The sequence below is a fragment of the Bombina bombina genome, unplaced genomic scaffold (genome assembly GCF_027579735.1).
Source record: "Bombina bombina isolate aBomBom1 unplaced genomic scaffold, aBomBom1.pri scaffold_435, whole genome shotgun sequence".
Taxonomy (NCBI): Eukaryota; Metazoa; Chordata; class Amphibia; order Anura; family Bombinatoridae; genus Bombina; species Bombina bombina.
The window spans coordinates 278,659-300,000 of record NW_026512337.1 but is presented as its reverse complement, the minus strand read 5'-3'; the positions used below and the strand labels follow the sequence as shown (position 1 = coordinate 300,000).

The window sequence follows — 21,342 nt, the reverse complement described above, 5'->3', positions numbered from 1 at the left end:
TCACCCTCTCTTTTTCTCTCTCTCCCCGCCTCTCTTTTGCTCTCTGCCCTGCTCTCTTTTGCTCTCTCTCTCCCCCCCTCTTTTGCTCTCTCTCTCTCTCACCCTCTCTTTTGCTCTCTCTCTCCCCCCTCTCTTTTGCTCTCTTTCTCTCCCCCATCTCTTTTGCTCTCTCTCTCCGCTCCCTCTCTTTTGCACTCTCTCCCCCCTCTCTTTAGCATTCTCTCTCTGTGTTCTCTCTTCCCCTCTTTTGCGCTCACTCTCCCCTTCTCTTTTGCGCTCCTTCTCTCTCCCCTCTCTTTTGCGCTCTCTCTCCCCCTCTCGTTTGCGCTCTCTCCTCCTCTCTTTTGCACTCTCTCTCTCTTCTCCTCTCTTTTTCTTTCTCTCTCCCTCTATCTCCCCCTCTCTTTTGCTCTCTCTCATTTGCAGTCTCTCTCCCCCTCTCTTTTGCACTCTCTCTCCCTCTCTCTTTTGTGCTCTCTCTCTCACCCCCTCTCTTTTAGTCCCCCTCTCTTTTGCTCTCTCTCTCTCACCCTCTCTTTTTTTTTCTCTCCCTGTCTCTCTTTTGCTCTCTGCCCCCCCTATATTTTGCTCTCTCCCTTCTCTCTCCCCCCTCTCTCTCTCCCCCCTCTATATTTTGCTCTCTCTCCCCCTCTCTTTTGCTCTCTCTCCCCCCTCTCTTTTGCTCTCTCTCCCACCTTTTTATTAATCTTACTCTCTCTCTCTCTCTCGTGTGCACAACTGTGGCCATGCCCACTCCCGCACGGTCACACCCCTGACACACCCGGCCCTACCCCCACACTGCCCGGGTCCCGTCCGGACCTGCCGAGTGCCAACCATTTTGGCGTGGACACTGGACAAAAGATCAGGTAAACTCTAAGGCCAGGTGTGTTTGTCCTCGCACTGTCTCTACTGTGCATGACAGCTTCGGACAAAAACACTTGGCCTTTTATATTATAGGATTATAATATTATTACAAGGTTTACAAGTTAATCACAATGCGAAAGCGAGCCTGCTAGAAAACATTGTGTTCACAAGAGCACGCTTCCTATGGGAGCCTCATTCTGATGCCGTCACAGACACGATAATTTAGCGATCCACTTGTAATCTAGCCCTTTGTCTACTCAGAGAGCTGACAGTGACTTGTATTATGCAAATCAAATCATCACAAGCGCAATACAAGACACTGATAGCTCTCTGAATAGACAAACTGTTGATAGTTTTTATTGAAAACATTTTTGCTAATCAAGTATATTGCAAATATCCTTATATTCAAAGATTAAATGCATTAATGTACATTTCAGTTTGGGCTGGAATTTTCCTTTTCTACAACACTATATATATTTATACAGGAATAGCTTTAGATTTGATTAATAGATAGAGTGGCAGACAGACAGACAACAGATAGATAGACAGACAGATAGATAGATAGATAGAAAGATAGAGACAGACAGACAAAAGATAGATAGATAGATAGATAGATAGATGATAGATAGATAGATAGATACAGACAGGGAGACAGACAAACAGTTGGACACATGTATCTAAATTAGAAACATATACACCGCTTTAGACTTGATCATTAGTAATTAGATTACTAGATATAAAGACAGATGATTGATAGATAGATGATTGAAAGATAGATATATAGATAGATAATAGATAGACATACAGAAGATAGATTGATAGATGATAGATAGATATATAGATAGATGATAGATAGATGATAGATAGATTGATAGACAGAAAGAAATATAGATAAATAGATAGATAGACAGAAAGAGATATAGATAAATAGATAGATAGATAGACAGACAGAAATAGATATAGATAGATAAATTGATAAAATAGATAGATAGATAGATAGATAGATAGATATAGACAGATAGATAAATGGATAGATGGATTATACATTGATAAATAGATAGCTGGATAGATTGATAGATAGATAGATAGATAGATTGATAGATGATAAATAGATGGATAGATAGATAGATAGATAGATAGATAGAAAGATATACAGATAAATGGATAGATAGATGATAGATTGATAGATGATAAATAGATGGATAAATAGATAGATGATAGATAGGTAGGTAGATAGATAGATAGATGATAGATGATAGCTAGATAGATAATAGATTGATAGAGATAGATGATAGATAGATAGATAGAAAGAGATACAGATGATTGATAGATAGATAGATAGATGATAAATAGATGGATAGATAGATAGATAGATAGACAGAAAGAGATACAGCTAAACGGATAGATAGATGATAGATTGATAGATGATAAATAGATGGATAGATAGATAGATAATAGATATATAGATAGATGATAGATAGGTAGAAAGATAGATAGATAGATAGATAGATAGATAGATGATAGATGATAGATAGATAGATGATAAATAGATTGAGATAGATAGATGATAGATAGATAGATATATAGATAGAAAGAGATACAGATGATTGATAGATAGATAGATAGATAGATAGATAGATAGATAGAGATAGATAGATTGATAGACGATAAATTGATAGATGATAAATGGATAGATGGATAGATAGATAGATAGATAGATAGATAGATGATTGATTGATAGATGATAAATAGATAGATGATAGATAGATGATAGATAGATAGATAGATAGATAGATAGAAAGAGATACATATGATTGATAGATAGATAGAGATAGATAGATTGATAGATGATAAATAGATTGATAGATGATAAATGGATAGATGGATAGATAGAAAGAGATACAGATAGATGGATAGATTGATTGATTGATTGATAATAAATAGATAGATAGATGATAGATTATAGATAGATAGATAGATAGATAGATGATAGATTGATAGATGATAAATAGATAGATACAGATAGATAGATAGATAGATAGATAGATAGATAGAAAGAGATACAGATGATTAATAGATAGATAGCTAGATAGATAGAGATAGATAGATTGATAGACGATAAATAGATAGATTGATAGATGATAAATCGATAGATGATAGATAGATAGATTATAGATTGATAGATGATAAATAGATGGTTAGATAGATAAATAGATGATAGATTGATAGATGATAAATAGATGGATAGATAGATAGATAGATAGATAAATAGATAGATGATAGATTGATAGATGATAAATTAATGGATAGATAGATAGATAGATAGATAGATAGACATAAAGAGATACCAATAGATAGATAGATAGATAGATAGATAGATAGATGATAGATTGATAGATGATAAATACATCGAGATAGATAAATGATAAATAGATGGATAGATAGATAGACAGATAGACAGAAAGAGATATCAATAGATAGTTAGATAGATAGATAGATAGATTGATAGACACATTAAACATTTGTTTTCTCACCAATAAACAGGCACAGCAACAAAGCCTGCATGAGCTGTCTCTGCACCTGCCCCATGATCTCTTCGCTCCTCGCATCATCTGCACAGCCCCCCACACATTCTGCTTTTTGCTCACAGGACAGGAAGTCACAAGTGGTTATCGCCTTCCCCCTAAAATAGAAAACAGAAGGGGGGTTAAAAATGTAACGTCTGTGAAACTTCCTCTATATCATTAATGCATCAGCAAATCTCAAATCTTAATATCATTTTACAGAACAAATGTCCACCTTAATGATTCCAGTGTAATTTAAGCCAAAAATACAACGCATAATCATAAAATTGTCATATCTCAAATAAAATTGTCATATCTCAAATAAAATTGTCATATCTCAAATAAAATTGTCATATCTCAAATAAAATTGTGATGCCTCTTAAATCAGTAAGTGAGATTACAATAAAAGGTTAAAGGAAGGAAGATAAGCAGATTTGTGGCTTCATTTCATTACTGTGGTCTCTGTAGTTTGTTTGGTGTTTTGTTTTCGTATGTTTATTAAACGGATATTCTAATACACATTTTATATTCTCTAATTCATTATGACACGTCATATTTGCATCACTGACTAGAGTTTACTGTGCTCGAATGTGTTAAAGCATTTAATTTAATGGGACATTAAACACTAAATAAATGCACGGTAGAATGATGCATTCAAAGAAAATACTGTATTAGCCTGAGAATAACACGTAGATGTATTTTTTAAAGTTTAATTAGCTGTTTAAATATTGACTAAATAAGTGTAAAGATTCAGGTCCGCAAGACCTCGCTGAATGCGGAGAGCAATACGCTCTCCGTATTCAGCATTGCACCAGCAGCTCACAAGAGGTTTTTTAGGGTTTATTTTATAGGTAAGTATTTAGTTTTAAATAGGAATAATTTATTTAATTGTAGTAATTGTATTTAGATTATTTTAAATTATATTTAAGTTAGAGGGGGGGGGTTAGGGTTAGGGTTAGACTTAGGTTTAGGGGTTAATATATTTATTATAGTGGCGGCGACGTTGAGGGTGGCAGATTAGGGGTTAATAAGTGTAGGTAGGTGGCGGCGACATTGGGAAGGCAGATTAGGGATTAATAAATATAATGTAGGGTTCGGCGATGTTGTGGGCAGCAGATTAGGGGTTCATAAGTATAATGTAGGTGGCGACGGTGTCCGGAGCGGCAGATTAGGGGTTAATAATATAATGCAGGTGTCGGCGATGTCGGGGGCGGTAGATTAGGGGTGTTTAGACTCGGGGTTCATGTTAGGGTGTTAGGTGTAGACATAAATTTACTTTCCCCATAGGAATCAATGGGGCTGCGTTAGGAGCTGAACGCTGCTTTTTTGCAGGTGTTAGGTTTTTTTTCAGCAGATTCTGCCCCATTGATTCCTATGGGGAAATCGTGCACGAGCACGTTTTGCCAGCTCACTGCTACCGTAAGCAGCGCTGGTATTACAGTGAGATGTGGAGCTAAATTTTGCTCTCCGCTCACTTTTTAGAGGCTAACGCCGGGTTGAAAAAACCCCGTAATACCAGTGTTGTCTGTAGGTGAGCGGTGAGCTGAAACTGCTAGTTAGTCCCTCATAGCCTGTAACGCAAAACTCGTAATCTCGCTGAAAGTGTTTAATGTCCCTTTAAGAATAGTAACCCTTTAAAGGCATGTCTAATATTAACACCCACTGTAAATATGAGCAAAGAAGGCTGTGAAAAAATGCCTTTATTGTTTAAACGTTTGACCTTTTGTTAAAGGGACACTGAACCCACATTTTTTCTTTCATGATTCAGATAGAGCATGCAATTTTAATCAACTTTCTAATTTACTCCTATTAACAAATTTTAGATGCCGGCCCATTTTTGGTGAACAACCTGGGTTGTTCTTGATGATTGGTGGATAAATACACCCACCAATAAACAGGTGCTGTCCAGGGTCTGAACCAAAAATTGGCTGGATCCTTAGCTTAGATGCCTTCTTTTTCAAATAAAGATAGCAAGAGAACTAAAAAAAAATGATAATAGGAGTAAATTAGAAAGTTGATTAAAATTGCTGCTCTATCTGAATCAAGAAAGAAAACATTTGGGTTCAGTGTCCCTTTAACAACATACAAAAAAATACTCTGCTCTCATCGATATCAAACAATTGCAAACACAACACAGGTTTTTAAAAAAAAAAAACTTTGTTAAATATATGTGTGCCCCAATTATTGGCACCAATTTTAAAATCATATGAGAAAAAATAATTTGAAATATATTCCCATTGATATTTTACATTATTTAGTACCCCTGGGTGACAAGGAACAGGAAATAGTTCAGTCATGACTTCCTATTTCACGGGAGCGTAAATATGAGGTAACACATAGGCCAAATTCACTTAGTCATTCATCATAAGACCATGGAATATAGCTGTGATTTGCATCAAATGATTGTAGAGCTTCACAAAATGGGAAGTGGCTATAAGAAAATAGCAAAAGCATTAAATGCCCATTTCCTCCATCAGGGCAATAATTAATATGTTCTAGTCAACTGGAAATGTTTTGAATCAACCTGGAAGAGGAGATGAAGGAAATGAAGAGGATGGTTCGAGTGGCCAAAATATCTCTAGGGATCAAAGCTGGAGAACTGCAGAAGTTAATTGCATCCTACAATCCGACATCACCACAAGCTGTTTGGAAGCCTCTACTCTCATCCAAAAACAAACTCAAGTGTCTTCAGTTTGCCAGATATTAAAGGAACATCAAAAAGGATCAGGTTCTATGGTCAGATGAAACCAAAATAGAGCTTTTTGGCAATAAACACCAGAGGTATGTGAGGCGCACACAGAGAGGTAGCTATATGGAAAAGTACCTCATGCCTACGGTTAAATATGGTGGTGGCTGTTTAATGCTTTGGGGCAGGGTTTTTTTCAGAGGACCTGGACATTTTGTTAGGATACATGGCATCATGGACTCTATCAAATATCAACAGATATTAAATGAACACCTGACTGCCTCTGCCAGAAAGCTTAAAATGGGCCATGGTTGAATCTTCCAGCAGGACAATGATCCAAAACATTCATCAAAATCAACAAAAATGGTTTACTAACCATAAAATCAACGTCCTACCATGGCGATCCCAGTCCCCTGACTTGAACCCCCTAGAAAACCTATGGGGTGAACTGAAGAGGTGAGTCCACCAGCATCAACCTTGAAATTTTAAGGATCTGTAAAGATTCTGTATGGAGGAATGGTCTCAGATCCCTTGCCATGTATTCTCCAACCTCATGAGGCATTATAGGAGAAGACTCAGAGCTGTTATCTTGGCAAAAGAGAGGTAGCACAAAGTATTGATTAAAAGGTGCCAATAATTGTGCCACACATATTTATATACAAAGATTTTTTTTTGGATAAACCTGTGTTGTGTTTGCAATTGTTTGATATCCATAAGAGCAGAGTACTTTTGTGTATTTTTTACCAATTTTTTACCAATTTTTACCAAACAATAAAGACACATTTTTGCAGCCTTCTTTCTTCATATTTACCAGCACTGTATCTCTTCAAAAGACTATGATAGTTTCTGTCAACCATACCTATGACAAGTAAAGATGTGCATGAAAAATAATGGAAACCTGGGTTATAAAAAAAAGTCTGAGACATCATTTCTAAACACTTATACCTAAATCTGAACAATGAACAAATACATCTCTTAGCTTTTCTCGTGCCTCCGCTCCGATATGACCAGAGGGACCACTATTGGATCCCGTGTAGTATACAAGTACAGTTAGGAAGGGCATAATAACTAATAGAAATAGCAATATGGCTAGTCGGCAACTAAAAGATAATGGAAAAGATATAGAAAAAGAAATTGAATCCGTAGAAAGTTCTGTTGTATGGTTTCAAATCAACTGTCAAAGTGCTCTCTGATCTAGAAGGACGAAGCAGGATGGTATAGGGAGCATTAGAGAGGGTTATGTTAGATATGAAAGACTGAGATCTTCTGTGGAGGTGTTGTGGGGAAAAGGAATCTTACACAATAGGCAGGTGGGAAATGACGTATGAGGGAGGAGAAAAAAGGAAAGAAAGAAAAAGAGAAAATAGAGACCACAAGATAATTTTCTCATTCTCCCCATCTCTCACCATAACCATCCTCCACCTCTCCCTTCTCAACCTCAGTTGGTTTACAAGACAGCAAGATTATTATTTGTGAAATGTGGCTTCACACATAGCCTAGATTGTGATGCAGAGGGAGAACTTCTACCAGCTCTCCGTGGACTTTTAAAAATTAATAAAAGCATAAATAAATCTCACATATTTTTACTTCTGAGCTCAAATGTTGGTTCCAAATAACATCACCCCATGTGCCAGGGGTGTATAGCAACCAAATATTTATTTGTCAATGTTACATGGGGCAGATGATGGGTATGAAAGGGTTAGGTAGTCACTCTTAGGATGTGATTATAAATCTAGAACTATAGAAGAGTAAAAATAGTGTTGGGTTTAAACTTAAAGGAACATAAAACACTAAGGGGTCGATTTATCAGACTTTTGCCAGCCTTTGAGCCCCTACGGCTGCAGGCTCTTACAAGAGCATCATCAGACCGCTGCTTCCCTAACCTTTCGCCACCTCTTGTTTGGCGAAATTCAATCTCCCCGGCCTTATCCGACTGGGGAGATTGACAGCTCTTGCCCGCATGTGATTGGCTGTGCGCAGGCAGGGGGCGGGATTGCACGCGAGCGCAAAATAGCGCTTGTGTGCAATGCTGAATTCCTCCAGGAAAATTCAGACTGCCAGAGGCGAGCTGCGGTGGACAGGGGTGCATATATGCACCCCTGTCCGCCTCAGCTTGATAAATAGCCCCCTAAGTGCCAGATTACAAGTGGCGCGCTAACAGTTACACACAAGTGATATTAGATTTATCGCAGATGTTTGTGCACGTTGTATGTAGCTTTATATTACAAGTTGAAAATAAATGCGATCTCTTGAGTGCAATTTAACGCGCGTCAGGATAGCGCAGCTTCAGAGGTCTGGTTAACTGTTTCACAAAACAAAGAAGTGTCACAAAACACATTAAGAATACATTTAGAAGTACAGTTACACTCATAATAACACCATCTAATAAAAATTATTTAAAAAACTAAATTGCACAAAAAGCAATAAGGGCTCAGGTGTTAGAATAAAAAGTCTGCAAAGGGCTTTAACATAGAGATACATATATATACATGTTTAACTATGTATATCTATCTATCATCTATCTATCTATATTTCTATCTATATACTCTATCTATCTGTATGTTTATATGTGTGTACAGATATATTTATATGTGTATATATGTATTTACAAACATATATACACATATAAACACATAAATACATATGTACACATATATAGAAGTGCATTGGGGCCCTTTACAGTCAAGTAGATGAATAAAAACATGCAAAAGCAAATGTATGTAATATTCATATTTAATAAAGGTTTTAACTATGTATTTACTGTAAATATTTTACATTCCAATGTTCTGCACATAGCAGAATATGTTCTATGTATTTATAAATAAATATATATTTTAAAGATATATAGTTTACAAAAATACCATAAAATATATGTATTTATGAATAAATATAGCATATTCTGATATGTGAAAAACATTAATATGTAAAATATTCATATTTTCATGTCGGGTTAGGGCACTTAAAACTATGCGTTCAAGTTTGCAAGCGAGTTGGGTGTTAGGGTTTTTTTCCCACTTTTTTTATTCATTGACTTCTATCTTTTACGCCCATCGGGATATCGCACGAGTGAAAACGTTTTACTTTCAACTTACTTTCAAACAGCTTACTCCTAGTCTGGCCCTTTATAAATTATAAATATAATAAAGTATTAAAAAATCAGTCTGAGAACAATAAGTAGATGTATTTTGTTAATTTAAATTATAATAATTGTTTATTTATTGAAGAAACAAGTGTAAAGTAAAACATTTATCAAAATTGCATTGGCAAGTAGAGAACCTGACCGACTGCAATCAGCCCTCGTACGGCAAAATGTAATATTGCAAAGTGCTCTCTTGTGCAATCCCGCCCCCTGCTCTCATACAATCAGTTGCATGCGAGCAGGGCATGTCAATCACCCGCCTGAACAAGTGAGTGTCAGGGGGGTTTATCTCACCTCTGATGTACTGGAGAGGATAAAGAACCAGTTTCTGCTTCTTAAATGTTTTGGTTGCAGCTGCACTGCAAGGCCTCAAAAGCTGCATATGCAGATTAATAAAGCTTCCCATTAGTAATGGGCACCACCATTTTGTAACCTAAGTTTAAAAACCATTTCTCCCTATCTTATCTCTTCTACTGAGGCCAGTTAGGAACAGTTACAATTTAGCTCACAGGGTTTAATGCCTGTTTAATTCCAGACCCTAAATATATTAAAAATGATTATTCATTTATCTGTACAATAAATAATATAGTATAATCCAACTTTAAAGGTTTAGTAAAATAATTTTAAGCAATGTAATTTTGTACATAAATATCCCCTGTCACTGCAATGTTTTGTATCTATTTGTCTGCCTTTTCGCTCTATCAGCCTACTTATCTGTCTATCTATCTATCTATCTATCTGTCTGTCTGTCTGTCTGTCTGTCTCTATTTATCTGTCTATGTAGCTATATATCTGTGTGTGTGTATCTGTCTGTATATCAAGGGAGGAGCAGTGGTGATCATGAATACACAGGACTACACCACAGAAGGAAATAGACAATTATCAGATCAAACTTATTACAATAAACTGGAAAAGGACCCCTCCCAGGAATACACTTTGCAACTTAGAAAACTAATAAAAGCATTCCCTAAACACACGGAACATAAACTGGACAAACTAGTGCCTTCTAACCCTAGCATAGGGATATTCTACATGCTCCCAAAAAAACCACAAACCAGGGAACCCAGGGAGACCAATAATAACTGTCATGGACACTCTGACTGAGCAAATATCGGGCCTAGAGGAAAATATTCTTAAGCCCTTAGTTATTAACACCACTAGCTTTATAAAGACACCACTGATTTTCTTTACAAAATCAGTCAGATAACAGAATTGCCAGAGGATACTATACTTGTGACAATGGATGTGGAATCCCTGTGCAGCAATATTCCACATAAAGATTGTAATGATGACTACTTAAACGTTCTTTCCTCAGACAGCTCTAGCCAGACATATAGGCCCCAATTTATCAAAGGTTTTGCGGACCTGATCCGACACTGCGGATCAGGTCCGCAAGACCTCGCTAAATGCGGAGAGCAATACGCTCTCAACATTTAACATTGCACCAGCAGCTCACAAGAGCTGCTGGTGCAACGCCGCCCTCTGCTGACTCGCGGCCAATCAGCCGCCAGCAGGGAGGTGTCAATCAACCCGATCGTATTCGATTGGGTTGATTTCCAGCGATTCCTGTCCGCCTGCTCAGAGCAGGCGGACAGGGTTATGGAGCAGCGGTCTTTAGACCGCTGCTTCATAAGTTGTGTTTCTGGCGAGTCTGAAGACTCGCCAGAAACATGGCCCTTCAAGCTCCGTACGGAGCTTGATAAATGGGCCTGATAGTGCTTCTACAGTCAGTAAACTTACAGAATTTATACTCACCCACAATTATTTCATCTTCAATAACTCCAATAACTTCAATAAGAGCCATGTGCACCACAATGGCACCAGAGTATGCAAACCTCTTCATAGCTGACTTAGAACAGAGATTCCTAGCCACTCACCCTCACAAACCCTTCAAATACTGTCGCTACATAGATGATATTTTCATCATATGGACAGAAGGAGAAAAAAACCTAGAACATTTTCATAAATCATTTAATCTATTTCATGCATCAATCAAGCTTAAAATGGTCTTTTCTAGAGACTGAGTCAGCTTCCTGGATACAACAATATCCATCACAAATGGCAAATTGCACTCATCTGTATCCAGGAAACCAACAGATAGATACAGCTACCTCCATAGCTCCAGCTCCCACCCCAATCACATAAAAAAAAAACATAATCTACAGTCAGGCCACCAGATATCACAGAATTTGCTCAGACACCAAGGACCGTGACAAACACCTAATCACACTGTCCCAATCATTCAGAGAAAAAGGTTACAAAACAAAGGTTATAAACAAACAAATTAACTCTGCCCTTAATACCCCACGTGAACATTTGCTACAATACAGGGAGAAAAAAAACATATAGTGTATCCCACTAGTAGTCAAATATAACCCTGCTGTAGAAGGAATACAAAAAAGCCAACCTAAAAATAGAAATTGGTCCACAGAAAGCTACCCCTTGATATAAAGAACACCCAGAATGGAACCAAACGCTGCAACAAAACTCTCTGCAAATTATGTGAACACATTTGTGAAAGCAGCACAGCTAATCACAAGAGTAAATCCTATAAAATTAAGCGAGCATATTCATGTATATCTGCAAATGTGGTATACATGATACATTGCACTGCATGTGAAGTAGAATGTTATATTGGAGAAACAATCCAAAAACTGCACCTTCAGATGAACTTACACAGACACTCAATCAAAAACCACTATAAAACAAAATGCTGTACCCCTGTTGGTCACTATTTCACCCAACCTGACCACTCCATCCAAAACCTTAAAATCAAGATTCTCAGAGGCAACTTCAAAAACACCATGGAAAGAAAAACCTTTGAAATAAAATTAATAATGCACATCAACTTGTTAAATTCTGGACTAAACGTGGACTCTGGTTTCTTAACCCATTATCAACATTTTTTATAATGTACTTTCATATACTGTAGTCAATTATATTGTATATTCCACACTCTCTATGCATAGGTACGCAGGTAAGCCTATGTCCTATGTCCATCTTATAAATGTATAGTTAGTCCAATAAAAAAGTATCATTGCTCAATGCAATACTCTTGTTATTTTGATATCTAAATCTCTGGACTAACACTGCTACTTCAATCAACGTGTATATACAGTATATATATATATATATATATATATATATATATATATATATATATATATATATAAATATAAAACGTCCACAGAATGCAGGCACTCACTGGTCTTGGTAAAATATAGTAATTTTATTTAGGTATCGTTAAAAAGACATAACGTTTCGGCACCAATATGTGCCTTTGTCAAATGTCAGCATGTAAACATAAGAATATGCAGCACACTTAAAACCAATATGACACACAATTAAAACATAACCCTTTTAAAGATGAGAGCAAGCTATTGCCGCCATGCTGCCACTCGCGTCTTCCCATCCATGGCAATGACGTCACGTACGCACGCAACGTGCCTAGCGTGATGACGCATGGCACTGCGTTGCCATAGCGACGTCGGATAGCCTCACGCATCAGAGTGGGAAGTATCTTAATCACGCATACGTATTACTATCAAGGACGTATGTGTGTAATTGTTGCTATTAGCAACCAAACAATCCTCAGTACATATAGCGTGTTTAACGTTTGGACATAGCGGTCATAAACATAGCCCTAGATAATTTTGGGAACATACTTTTTAATGGCACATTAGAACATAATCTGGATCGATGGTTAGATCTGGTTTATGAGAGTGGAGGGCCCTCTAGTGGGCCTGTAACATCACTAAGGGATTACCAACTTGAAGTCTGGAGATTGTGTTTGTTTGTTACATTGTTGCAGGAGAGGAGGCGGTGTTTTGTTCTTACCTTTATAGGGTCCTGCAGCAGAGTATCCGGCCTCTTTTTGGTTCCAGACTTCAAGAGGAAAGTTTCTGTGTCCCTGAAGGAAGTTTTGCTGATGGATAGATCCAGGAGGAAATCTCTACCACCCAAAAGATATAGAGAGGTTGTGGAGATGTCATCCAGGAAGAGAGGACCTGCAAGACAAGCAGAGGAGCATGGGTTTGATGAAATTGTTCCCCCCACCCCTCCCAAAAGGCCTACCCAGAGGAGTTTCAATAAGGGGAAAGGACAGGCTAATAAGGGGAAAGGTGGTGCAGGGAAAAAAGGGGGTGGCTCTGTGGGGCCCAGGGATGTGTCCCTTCCTCAGCCGGGGTGTATGGGCGGTGTGGAGGCCCAGGCCGGCACTAGTGGGGGGCGGGAGGCCCCTGGGGAGAGGTGTGAGGCGGGCAGGGGTCCAGCTGTCACCGGAGGGTGTGAACAGGCTGGGGCTTTGCCTGCATTGCCACCGGTAGCCATGGCGGCGGTACTAGCCCTGGCCCAATCACTGGCTTCTGTGATGGCCCCTGAGGCTCAAGGGCAGGGCGGGAGCGCGGCCCTGGCTGGCGGTGGGGTTGTGGCGAGTGGGGCAGGTGTGTCAGGGACCACGAGGCCCCACATGGCAGAGTGCGCAGCAGGCCCATCCCTCTCAGATGGCGGGTCGCGCGAGATGTTCTCCTCCAGCTCATCGGAGGAGGAGGAGTGCGGCCGCCATCTTGGAGGGAGGGTCAGAGGTCCGGAGGACACCGCCCGCGACCGGAGCGGCCCAGGTAACTTGGGGAGGCTCCCGGTCGCGGGCGGGGCGGCAGAGGGCAGCGCACAGCGGAGGCGGCAGGACTTACCGGTCGTCATTAGGGCGGCTGGGGCGGCAGGATCTCAGCAGCGCGGCGAGGAGGCGAGGCCTAGTACAAGCGCGCATGCGCACACGAGTACTGATGGGCCTGTAGTGTGGGCGCAGGAGCGCCAAGGCCTGGTGGATGCTGGCTGGAGGTGTGAGTCTGTGGGGTTGAGAGCTGTGGGGCCTACGCAGACGGCGCAGGCAGACATGAGTCGCGGAGGTACAGGCGCGCAGGCGCAAGGGGGGCATAGAGCTAGCGGTCATGTGAGAGTGTCTGGAGCTGGAAGGGGCATGAATATGAGCAGCAATACTGTGAGAGTCATGGAAGCCAGCAGTGGCAGGAGTATGGGGGATGTCACTGGGGGCAGAGGGAGGACACATGCGGGGATAACGCATGTCAGTGCACATGGGTCACAGTGTGTTACGGTTGGTGAGGATGTGTATGGGTGTATGGTGCCTGGGAATATGAGGCTTGGTGGTGACAGGCCAGGAGTTTCGGGGGGTAGGCCTGAGGCACCGCAGACTGCACTGGGGCAAGAGGCAATGATACAGAGAGCTGTGGAGATTGCGCTGCGTGAGATGGCCAGGCAGCAGGCCCCTCAAGGGTTTAGTGCTCATGCCCAGGAGGGGCCTGGGCAAGAACTGTTGATTAGAAGGGCTGTGGTTGCAGCTCTGGGGATGGACGCTGGGGGGGATCTCAGGGTGGAGGGGAGGAATCGCTCTTTTGACGCTCCACCCGTTGCCCAGAGTACTCCCCAAGTTAATTTGTCTCCCCAGGTATCGAGTAGGAATACTTCCACAATGGCAGCAGAAGCATCCAGTGCGCTAGTGGTGGCAGGACAGTGCACAGAGCAAAGAGAGCAGGCCGGATCTTCGTCCCAGGCACCCATCGAAGCAGACCGCTCGGGAAGTTGTGAGTACTATGCACCACACACACTGCACGCTGACACAGGGTCCTCATCTAGTGTTTCAGGTTCAGATAGTGGGGAGGACCTGGGGCTGGTTGGAAAGGGTCAGCGTAGAATGTTTCGCTGGATCAAGAAGATGGCGGCAGGGCAGGCGAAGGAGAGGGACAGGGCGCCAGGACCCGCTGAAGGGGTCCAAGGGCCCGCAGGGCCTGGGGGCGCCCCCCCTGGGGCCGCGGTGCCTCGTAAGGTGGCGGCACAGGGAGACACGTACCCGTGTTTGGTGCATTCCCTGTACGGGCACCTCAAGGCGAAAACAGTGAAGAAAATACAGGAGGGTCGTTACGTTAATGTCTTTGACCTCTCACTGGACGCGTTTAGGGCGAAAGAAAGGGCCCAAGATGGGTCAGGCCCCAAAAAAGTGCGCAGGCCTGAAACATACGAGGAGTGGCTGAAATGCTTCCGAGTGCTGGCAGCGTGTTATGTGGATAGGTGGCCACTGCAGGGCCACAACCTTTTTAAGTACCAGGATACTATTGAGGATATCCATGGCAGGTTTAAAGAGGGTGCTTGGAGGGAATATGACATGGCCTTCAGGAGGAAGATGGTGGGCAACCACCTACTTCATTTCGGCACGCAGGACATGCACCTGTGGTCGAAGCTGGGGTTGGAAGGGGGCCCCACCCCCCCTACGCTGGCGCGGCTGGGATCGCCGAGGCAGAGTGCGAGGGTAGGTCGGCGCGGGCGAGAGTGCTGGAAATTCCAGGACAAGCAGTGCGACAGAGGGAGCAGTTGCTCCTTTCGCCACATCTGCAGATATTGTGGGGGACCGCATGCGGGGGTCGATTGCAGCAAACGCAGGGACTCGGGGCAATCGAAGCCAGCGCCAAAAGCTGGGGCTGTGGTCAAGGGCCCCAACCCCGCTTAAGCTGGCCCCTATGCTTCCCTGGCTGGCCCGTTATCCAGACAGGGGGGCAGCGGAACTGCTCCGGGGTGGCCTGGAGTGGGGCTTCGAGATACCGGTTACAAGGATGGTGCGTGGGTCTGGGGTACACAAAAATTTAAAGACGGCTTACGAATTCCCACACGTGGTGAGGGAGAAATTGGCAAAGGAAGTCGCATTGGGTAGGGTGTCTGGCCCATTTGCGGAATCTCCCATCGAGAACCTGGTGGTTTCGCCATTGGGGGTGGTGCCAAAGAAGGAGCCGGGGAAATTCAGGTTGATTCATCACCTGTCTTTCCCGAAAGGCGGGTCAGTCAATGATGCGATCGACCCGGAAATCAGCTCGGTGCATTATCAGTCTTTTGATAACGCTCTGGAGGTGGTTAGGGAGTGTGGCTCGGGGGCATTGATGGCAAAGCTCGATATTGAGTCGGCATTCAGACTGCTGCCCCTTCACCCCTCAGCGTTTAGGCTCATGGGGATGAGGTTCGAAGGGTCCTATTATGTGGACAGGTGCCTACCAATGGGGTGTTCCTTGTCCTGCTCACTATTTGAGTGCTTTAGTTCCTTTCTGCACTGGGTGGTCTGGTCGGCGTCGGGGGGTGGGGCGATCGCCCATTACCTCGACGACTTCCTTCTGGTGGGGAGAGCGGGTTACGCGGATTGCGAACAGCTGATGAGAACCATGAAGGATGTAATGGCCAGTTTCGGGGTGCCCCTGGCGGACGAAAAGACGCAGGGCCCCTGCACATGTATCACGTTTCTGGGGATAGAAATTGACACAGTGCGTGCGGTCTGTAGATTGCCCGGCGACAAGGTGCAGCGAATGCTGCAGGCGGTCCGAGCAATTATGGAACGCGATAGGGTGCCTATCAAGGAGGTGCAATCATTGCTAGGCCTCTTGAACTTTGCTGGGCGCGTGATCCCGATGGGCCGGGTCTTCAATCGCCGATTGGAGGGCCAGTTGAAAGGCCCTCCAGGTCAGGCGAAATGGGCGCGCGTTACGATAGAGGTGAAGGAGGACTTGGAAGTCTGGGCCAGATTCTTAGTTGACTTCAACGGGGTGTGCCTCTGGAGGCACCCACCAGTCTCCAATCAGGCACTTCACCTCTTCACGGATGCAGCGGGTGGCTTCGGGTACGGAGCTTACCTGGATGGGGAATGGAGCGCCGCTCCTTGGCCCAGGGATTGGATAGAGGCCGGGTACGTCAGGAATTTGACGCTTTTGGAGCTGTTCCCCATAGTGGTAGCTGTAGAAATATGGGGTGCGCGGTTATCAAATAGGTCAGTGGTGTTTTGGACAGACAATCTAAGCGTGGTGTACGCCATTAATAGGTTGTCGGCGGCTTCACCTCATGTGGTGAGCTATCTGAGACACCTGGTGTTGCGCTGTTTGCAGCTCAACATCTCTTTCACCGCCAAACACGTCCCGGGAGTGCAGAATGTTATCGCTGACGCACTCTCTCGATTCAACTGGGGGCAGTTTAGGAGAGCAGCGCCCAGGGCGGCTAAGGAGGGTCTAACGTGCCCTTCTTTTCTTTGGCAGCTGGCGAAGGCTGGGAAGGCATCCTCGGGCTAGTTAAGACATCACTGGCTCCGAAGACATGGGCTACCTACCTGGGCCACTGGAACAGATGGGTGACTTTCTGTCGGCAGAGGGAGGTTCAGGTACAAGGGGCCTCGAGGGTGCAAGTGTTGGGTTGGTTGGCTCAGTTGAAAGGGGAAGGCATTAGCAGGGCTGGAGCAGTTGGTAGGCTGGCAGCGGTGTCTTTCTTTAACCAGGCTTTGGGTTTTGTCGACCACTCCAGGGCTTTCCTAGTAAGGAAAGTGCTGAAGGGATGGGGGAGAACTGCTCCCCGCGTGAAGGATAAAAGGGAACCGATTACAGCGGACAGGCTAGAGCAGTTGGCTCGGTGCCTGCAAGACGTATGCAAGTCTGACTACGAGACGTTGCTGTTTAGAACCGCTTTTGCGTTGGCATTTGCGGGTGCCCTTCGGGTGAGCGAACTGGTCTCCTCGTCGAAGACTGAGGGGTCCGGTGGGGTATTGGCGGAGCACGTTCGATTAGCGCGAGGGGGTGTGCTATTGTACGTTCCTATGTCCAAAACCGACCAGGAGGGCAAAGGCACATGGCTGCCTCTCGCGCGCCATGAGGTAGCAATATGCTGCCCTGTGCGTTGCGTAGAGGAGTTTGCGAAACTCCGTCCAGGACAAGGCCCGCAATTTCTCTTGCACGAGGATGGGTCCGCATTGTCCAAATTTCAGTTTAGGAGAGTTCTCGCTAAGACGGCTGAGTTGGCGGGCTTGGACCCGAAGAGAATAGCGGCCCATTCCTTTCGGATAGGCGCTGCAACTAGCGCAGCGGAGAAAGGGGAATCATCGGCGGAGATTAAGCGCTTGGGAAGATGGAAGTCGGCCCAATTTAAGGCATATATTAGGCCCACACCAGGTCCGCATTGCTAGGATAAGGGGCGGCCTGGTGGCTTTGAGCGTTAGGCGAGTTAGCTTCTGCGCGACACCCGGTGGGTTGGCGGGTGCGTGTGTGGGACAGGGCTGCTGATGGATTTCAGAAGGTGAGTGGGCGGTTGTTGCGGGGCTAGGGCACTAGCCCAGGTTTAATTTGGTGTCGTCTGTTTTACCAGGTACAGTGGGAAGTTCACCACCGGTGCGAGTGTGGATAGTGGGACACTCATTTATCCACTGGGCGTCCATCAGGGCATTGCGGATGCCGGAAGGGCGACAACTTGGATTCCGAACGTCCAGGGCAAACTTCCGGTGGTTGGGACGCAGGGGTCTTGTGTGGGACGATTTACCAGCCTTGTTGCAGGATGCACATAGGAGGTGGGGGCAGCCGAATGTCATTGTGCTGCATTTGGGGGGTAATGACTTGGGTGCATTACCGGCCCTGGACCTTATTAAAAGGATGACAGCGGATATTAAATGGGTGCACACGTGGTTGAAAGAGGTCAAAATAGGTTGGTCAAATGTGGTTGCTCGGCTGCATTGGCGACACATTGTGACCCAGAAAGCAGCCTATAACGTGCGGAAGAAGGTCAATAGAGAGTTGGGAAGAGCGGTCACGGCCTTGGGGGGCTTCGTGATTAGACACGATGGGATAACGGCCGACAAGAAGGACCTATTTCGCCCCGATGGGGTCCATCTGACTGATGTCGGGTTGGACATGTTTCTGTCAGATATTAAGAGCACTTTGTTGAGGGTATTATAGTTAAAAAAAAAAAAAAAAAAAAAAAAAAAAGCTGTTTGTTGTTGTTCATTTGGTTATTTGTTACTGTTGACATGTTATTTTATTGTAGGTGCCTGTCGGTTAAGTGGCGGCAAGAGAATGCCTGGCTCTTGTGGCGGGTGGTCAGGGCCCTGGGGAGCGGGCACGGAGAGAGAAGAGTGCCGGTCTAATTAAAGGGGGGGGTTACGCCCGCCAGGCGCCGGCCTGGGGGTCCTCTCCCTGGCGAACAAGACCGAACACCTCTAAACCATCACAGCTCTCTCTCAGTGCCATTGGGCGTGACAGCCGGGTGTCACGTTGCAGGCATCGAAAGGGGCCTTGACCATCTGACTAAAGGGGCTAGGTTAGGGTGAGATGCCGCCAACGTTTTGTTGTTAACGAACTTGTTGCCAAGTTTGGTATTAAGTAAAATGCCTAAGGCAAATTCGAATAACGCTTTAGGCATTAGTTATTCGTTTATTTTAATAAACGCGACCGTGACCGGTCTTTTCCTCCCAACTTGGTGTGCTGTCTTATTATTTCATGTTAGGCTACACTACGTAGGACGTAATAGGGGGTTTAGACCTTATGAGAGTGGAGGGCCCTCTAGTGGGCCTGTAACATCACTAAGGGATTACCAACTTGAAGTCTGGAGATTGTGTTTGTTTGTTACATTGTTGCAGGAGAGGAGGCGGTGTTTTGTTCTTACCTTTATAGGGTCCTGCAGCAGAGTATCCGGCCTCTTTTTGGTTCCAGACTTCAAGAGGAAAGTTTCCCGCCCACCCGTCCCCGGAGTAGCAGTGGATTGGCGGCGATGCGGCTTGTAGGGTGAGCTAACCCGGCAGGGGTAGGTTTATTTGAGCTAGCCTTATGTAAGACCGGGTTCTTAATTTAGTCACCCACCTCTATCAATAGGGTTGTACGATTCGATTGCGAGAGGTCACCGTACTGGGTTGGGTTGATGCCCAGTTAGGCGGGTGGTCAGGGCCCTGGGGAGCGGGCACGGAGAGAGAAGAGTGCCGGTCTAATTAAAGGGGGGGGTTACGCCCGCCAGGCGCCGGCCTGGGGGTCCTCTCCCTGGCGAACAAGACCGAACACCTCTAAACCATCACAGCTCTCTCTCAGTGCCATTGGGCGTGACAGCCGGGTGTCACGTTGCAGGCATCGAAAGGGGCCTTGACCATCTGACTAAAGGGGCTAGGTTAGGGTGAGATGCCGCCAACGTTTTGTTGTTAACGAACTTGTTGCCAAGTTTGGTATTAAGTAAAATGCCTAAGGCAAATTCGAATAACGCTTTAGGCATTAGTTATTCGTTTATTTTAATAAACGCGACCGTGACCGGTCTTTTCCTCCCAACTTGGTGTGCTGTCTTATTATTTCATGTTAGGCTACACTACGTAGGACGTAATAGGGGGTTTAGACCTTATTGTTGCTGTATGCTATAAACTGTCAAACTCAAAAAAGGAGGAGACCAAACAAAGGGCCATCCTGAGAGTATAGGTAATGATCAGTGTTCCCTCTAAGGCCAGTTTTGTGTGCGGCCCAGCAGTGAAACAGTTAATTAGGTAACCACACCCTGCAATTACCAAACACTGCACAATGCAGATGGGAAGGTATGGTTCTCTTGTTAACTGTTTCACTGCTGGGCTGCACACAAAACTGTCCTTAGAGGGAACACTGGTAATGATTACCAAAAAAGACAGTTAAAGGCATCAGCACAAAAAGCACATAAAACCTTGCTATTAAAGCACATCATTCAGATGAAGACAAGTTAAAACCTACCACTTTAGAAGTTATTCAATTTGTAACCCCTAGTATAAGGCATTAGTATATGTATTGAAAAAATTATTCAAATAAGGTTGTAAAATTACATATGTGTGATAGCATCGTGCCACCCTGGGGTACATATAGAAACTTTTTATTGAATAGTGAGCTATCATTTAGGAGTGTCCAGGTCAGAAACGCTTCAGTGTGATATTAGTAGAATGGGCTAAAGTCCAGTGAGGTATTGAGGCCTTTGGGAACCAACGTGTCCAACCTGTGAATCCATCTGCTTTCAAGCTGGAGCAGTCTATTGGCCCTATCTCCCCCTCTTGGCATGGGAGGAACGTGATCAATTAGCATAGACCTGATACTTGACACGGAGTGTTTCAAAGCCACACAGTGGCGTGCCACTGGCTGATCTGATTCGCCAGATTTTAATGCAGCACAAATTGCACACCGATGGTTTGCCATCCTATCTCCGTGTCAAGTATCAGGTCTATGTTAATTGATCACGTTCCTCCCATGCCAAGAGGGGGAGATAGGGCCAATCCTCAGACAATACAAGTT

The 21,342-nt window shown here is 43.9% G+C and overlaps 1 protein-coding gene across 1 annotated transcript in view; it reads right to left on the bottom strand.

Annotated features, from left to right (window-relative positions):
- Window positions 1-3,481, bottom strand: part of LOC128644241 (hematopoietic cell signal transducer) — a 32,384-nt gene extending 28,903 nt beyond the window's left edge. The window contains exon 1 of the mRNA XM_053696924.1: window positions 3,399-3,481. Coding sequence (XP_053552899.1) covers window positions 3,399-3,453 — 55 coding nt within the window. The 5' untranslated portion in view covers window positions 3,454-3,481. The remainder of the gene's footprint in view (window positions 1-3,398) is intronic.
- Window positions 3,482-21,342: the final 17,861 nt, after the last annotated feature.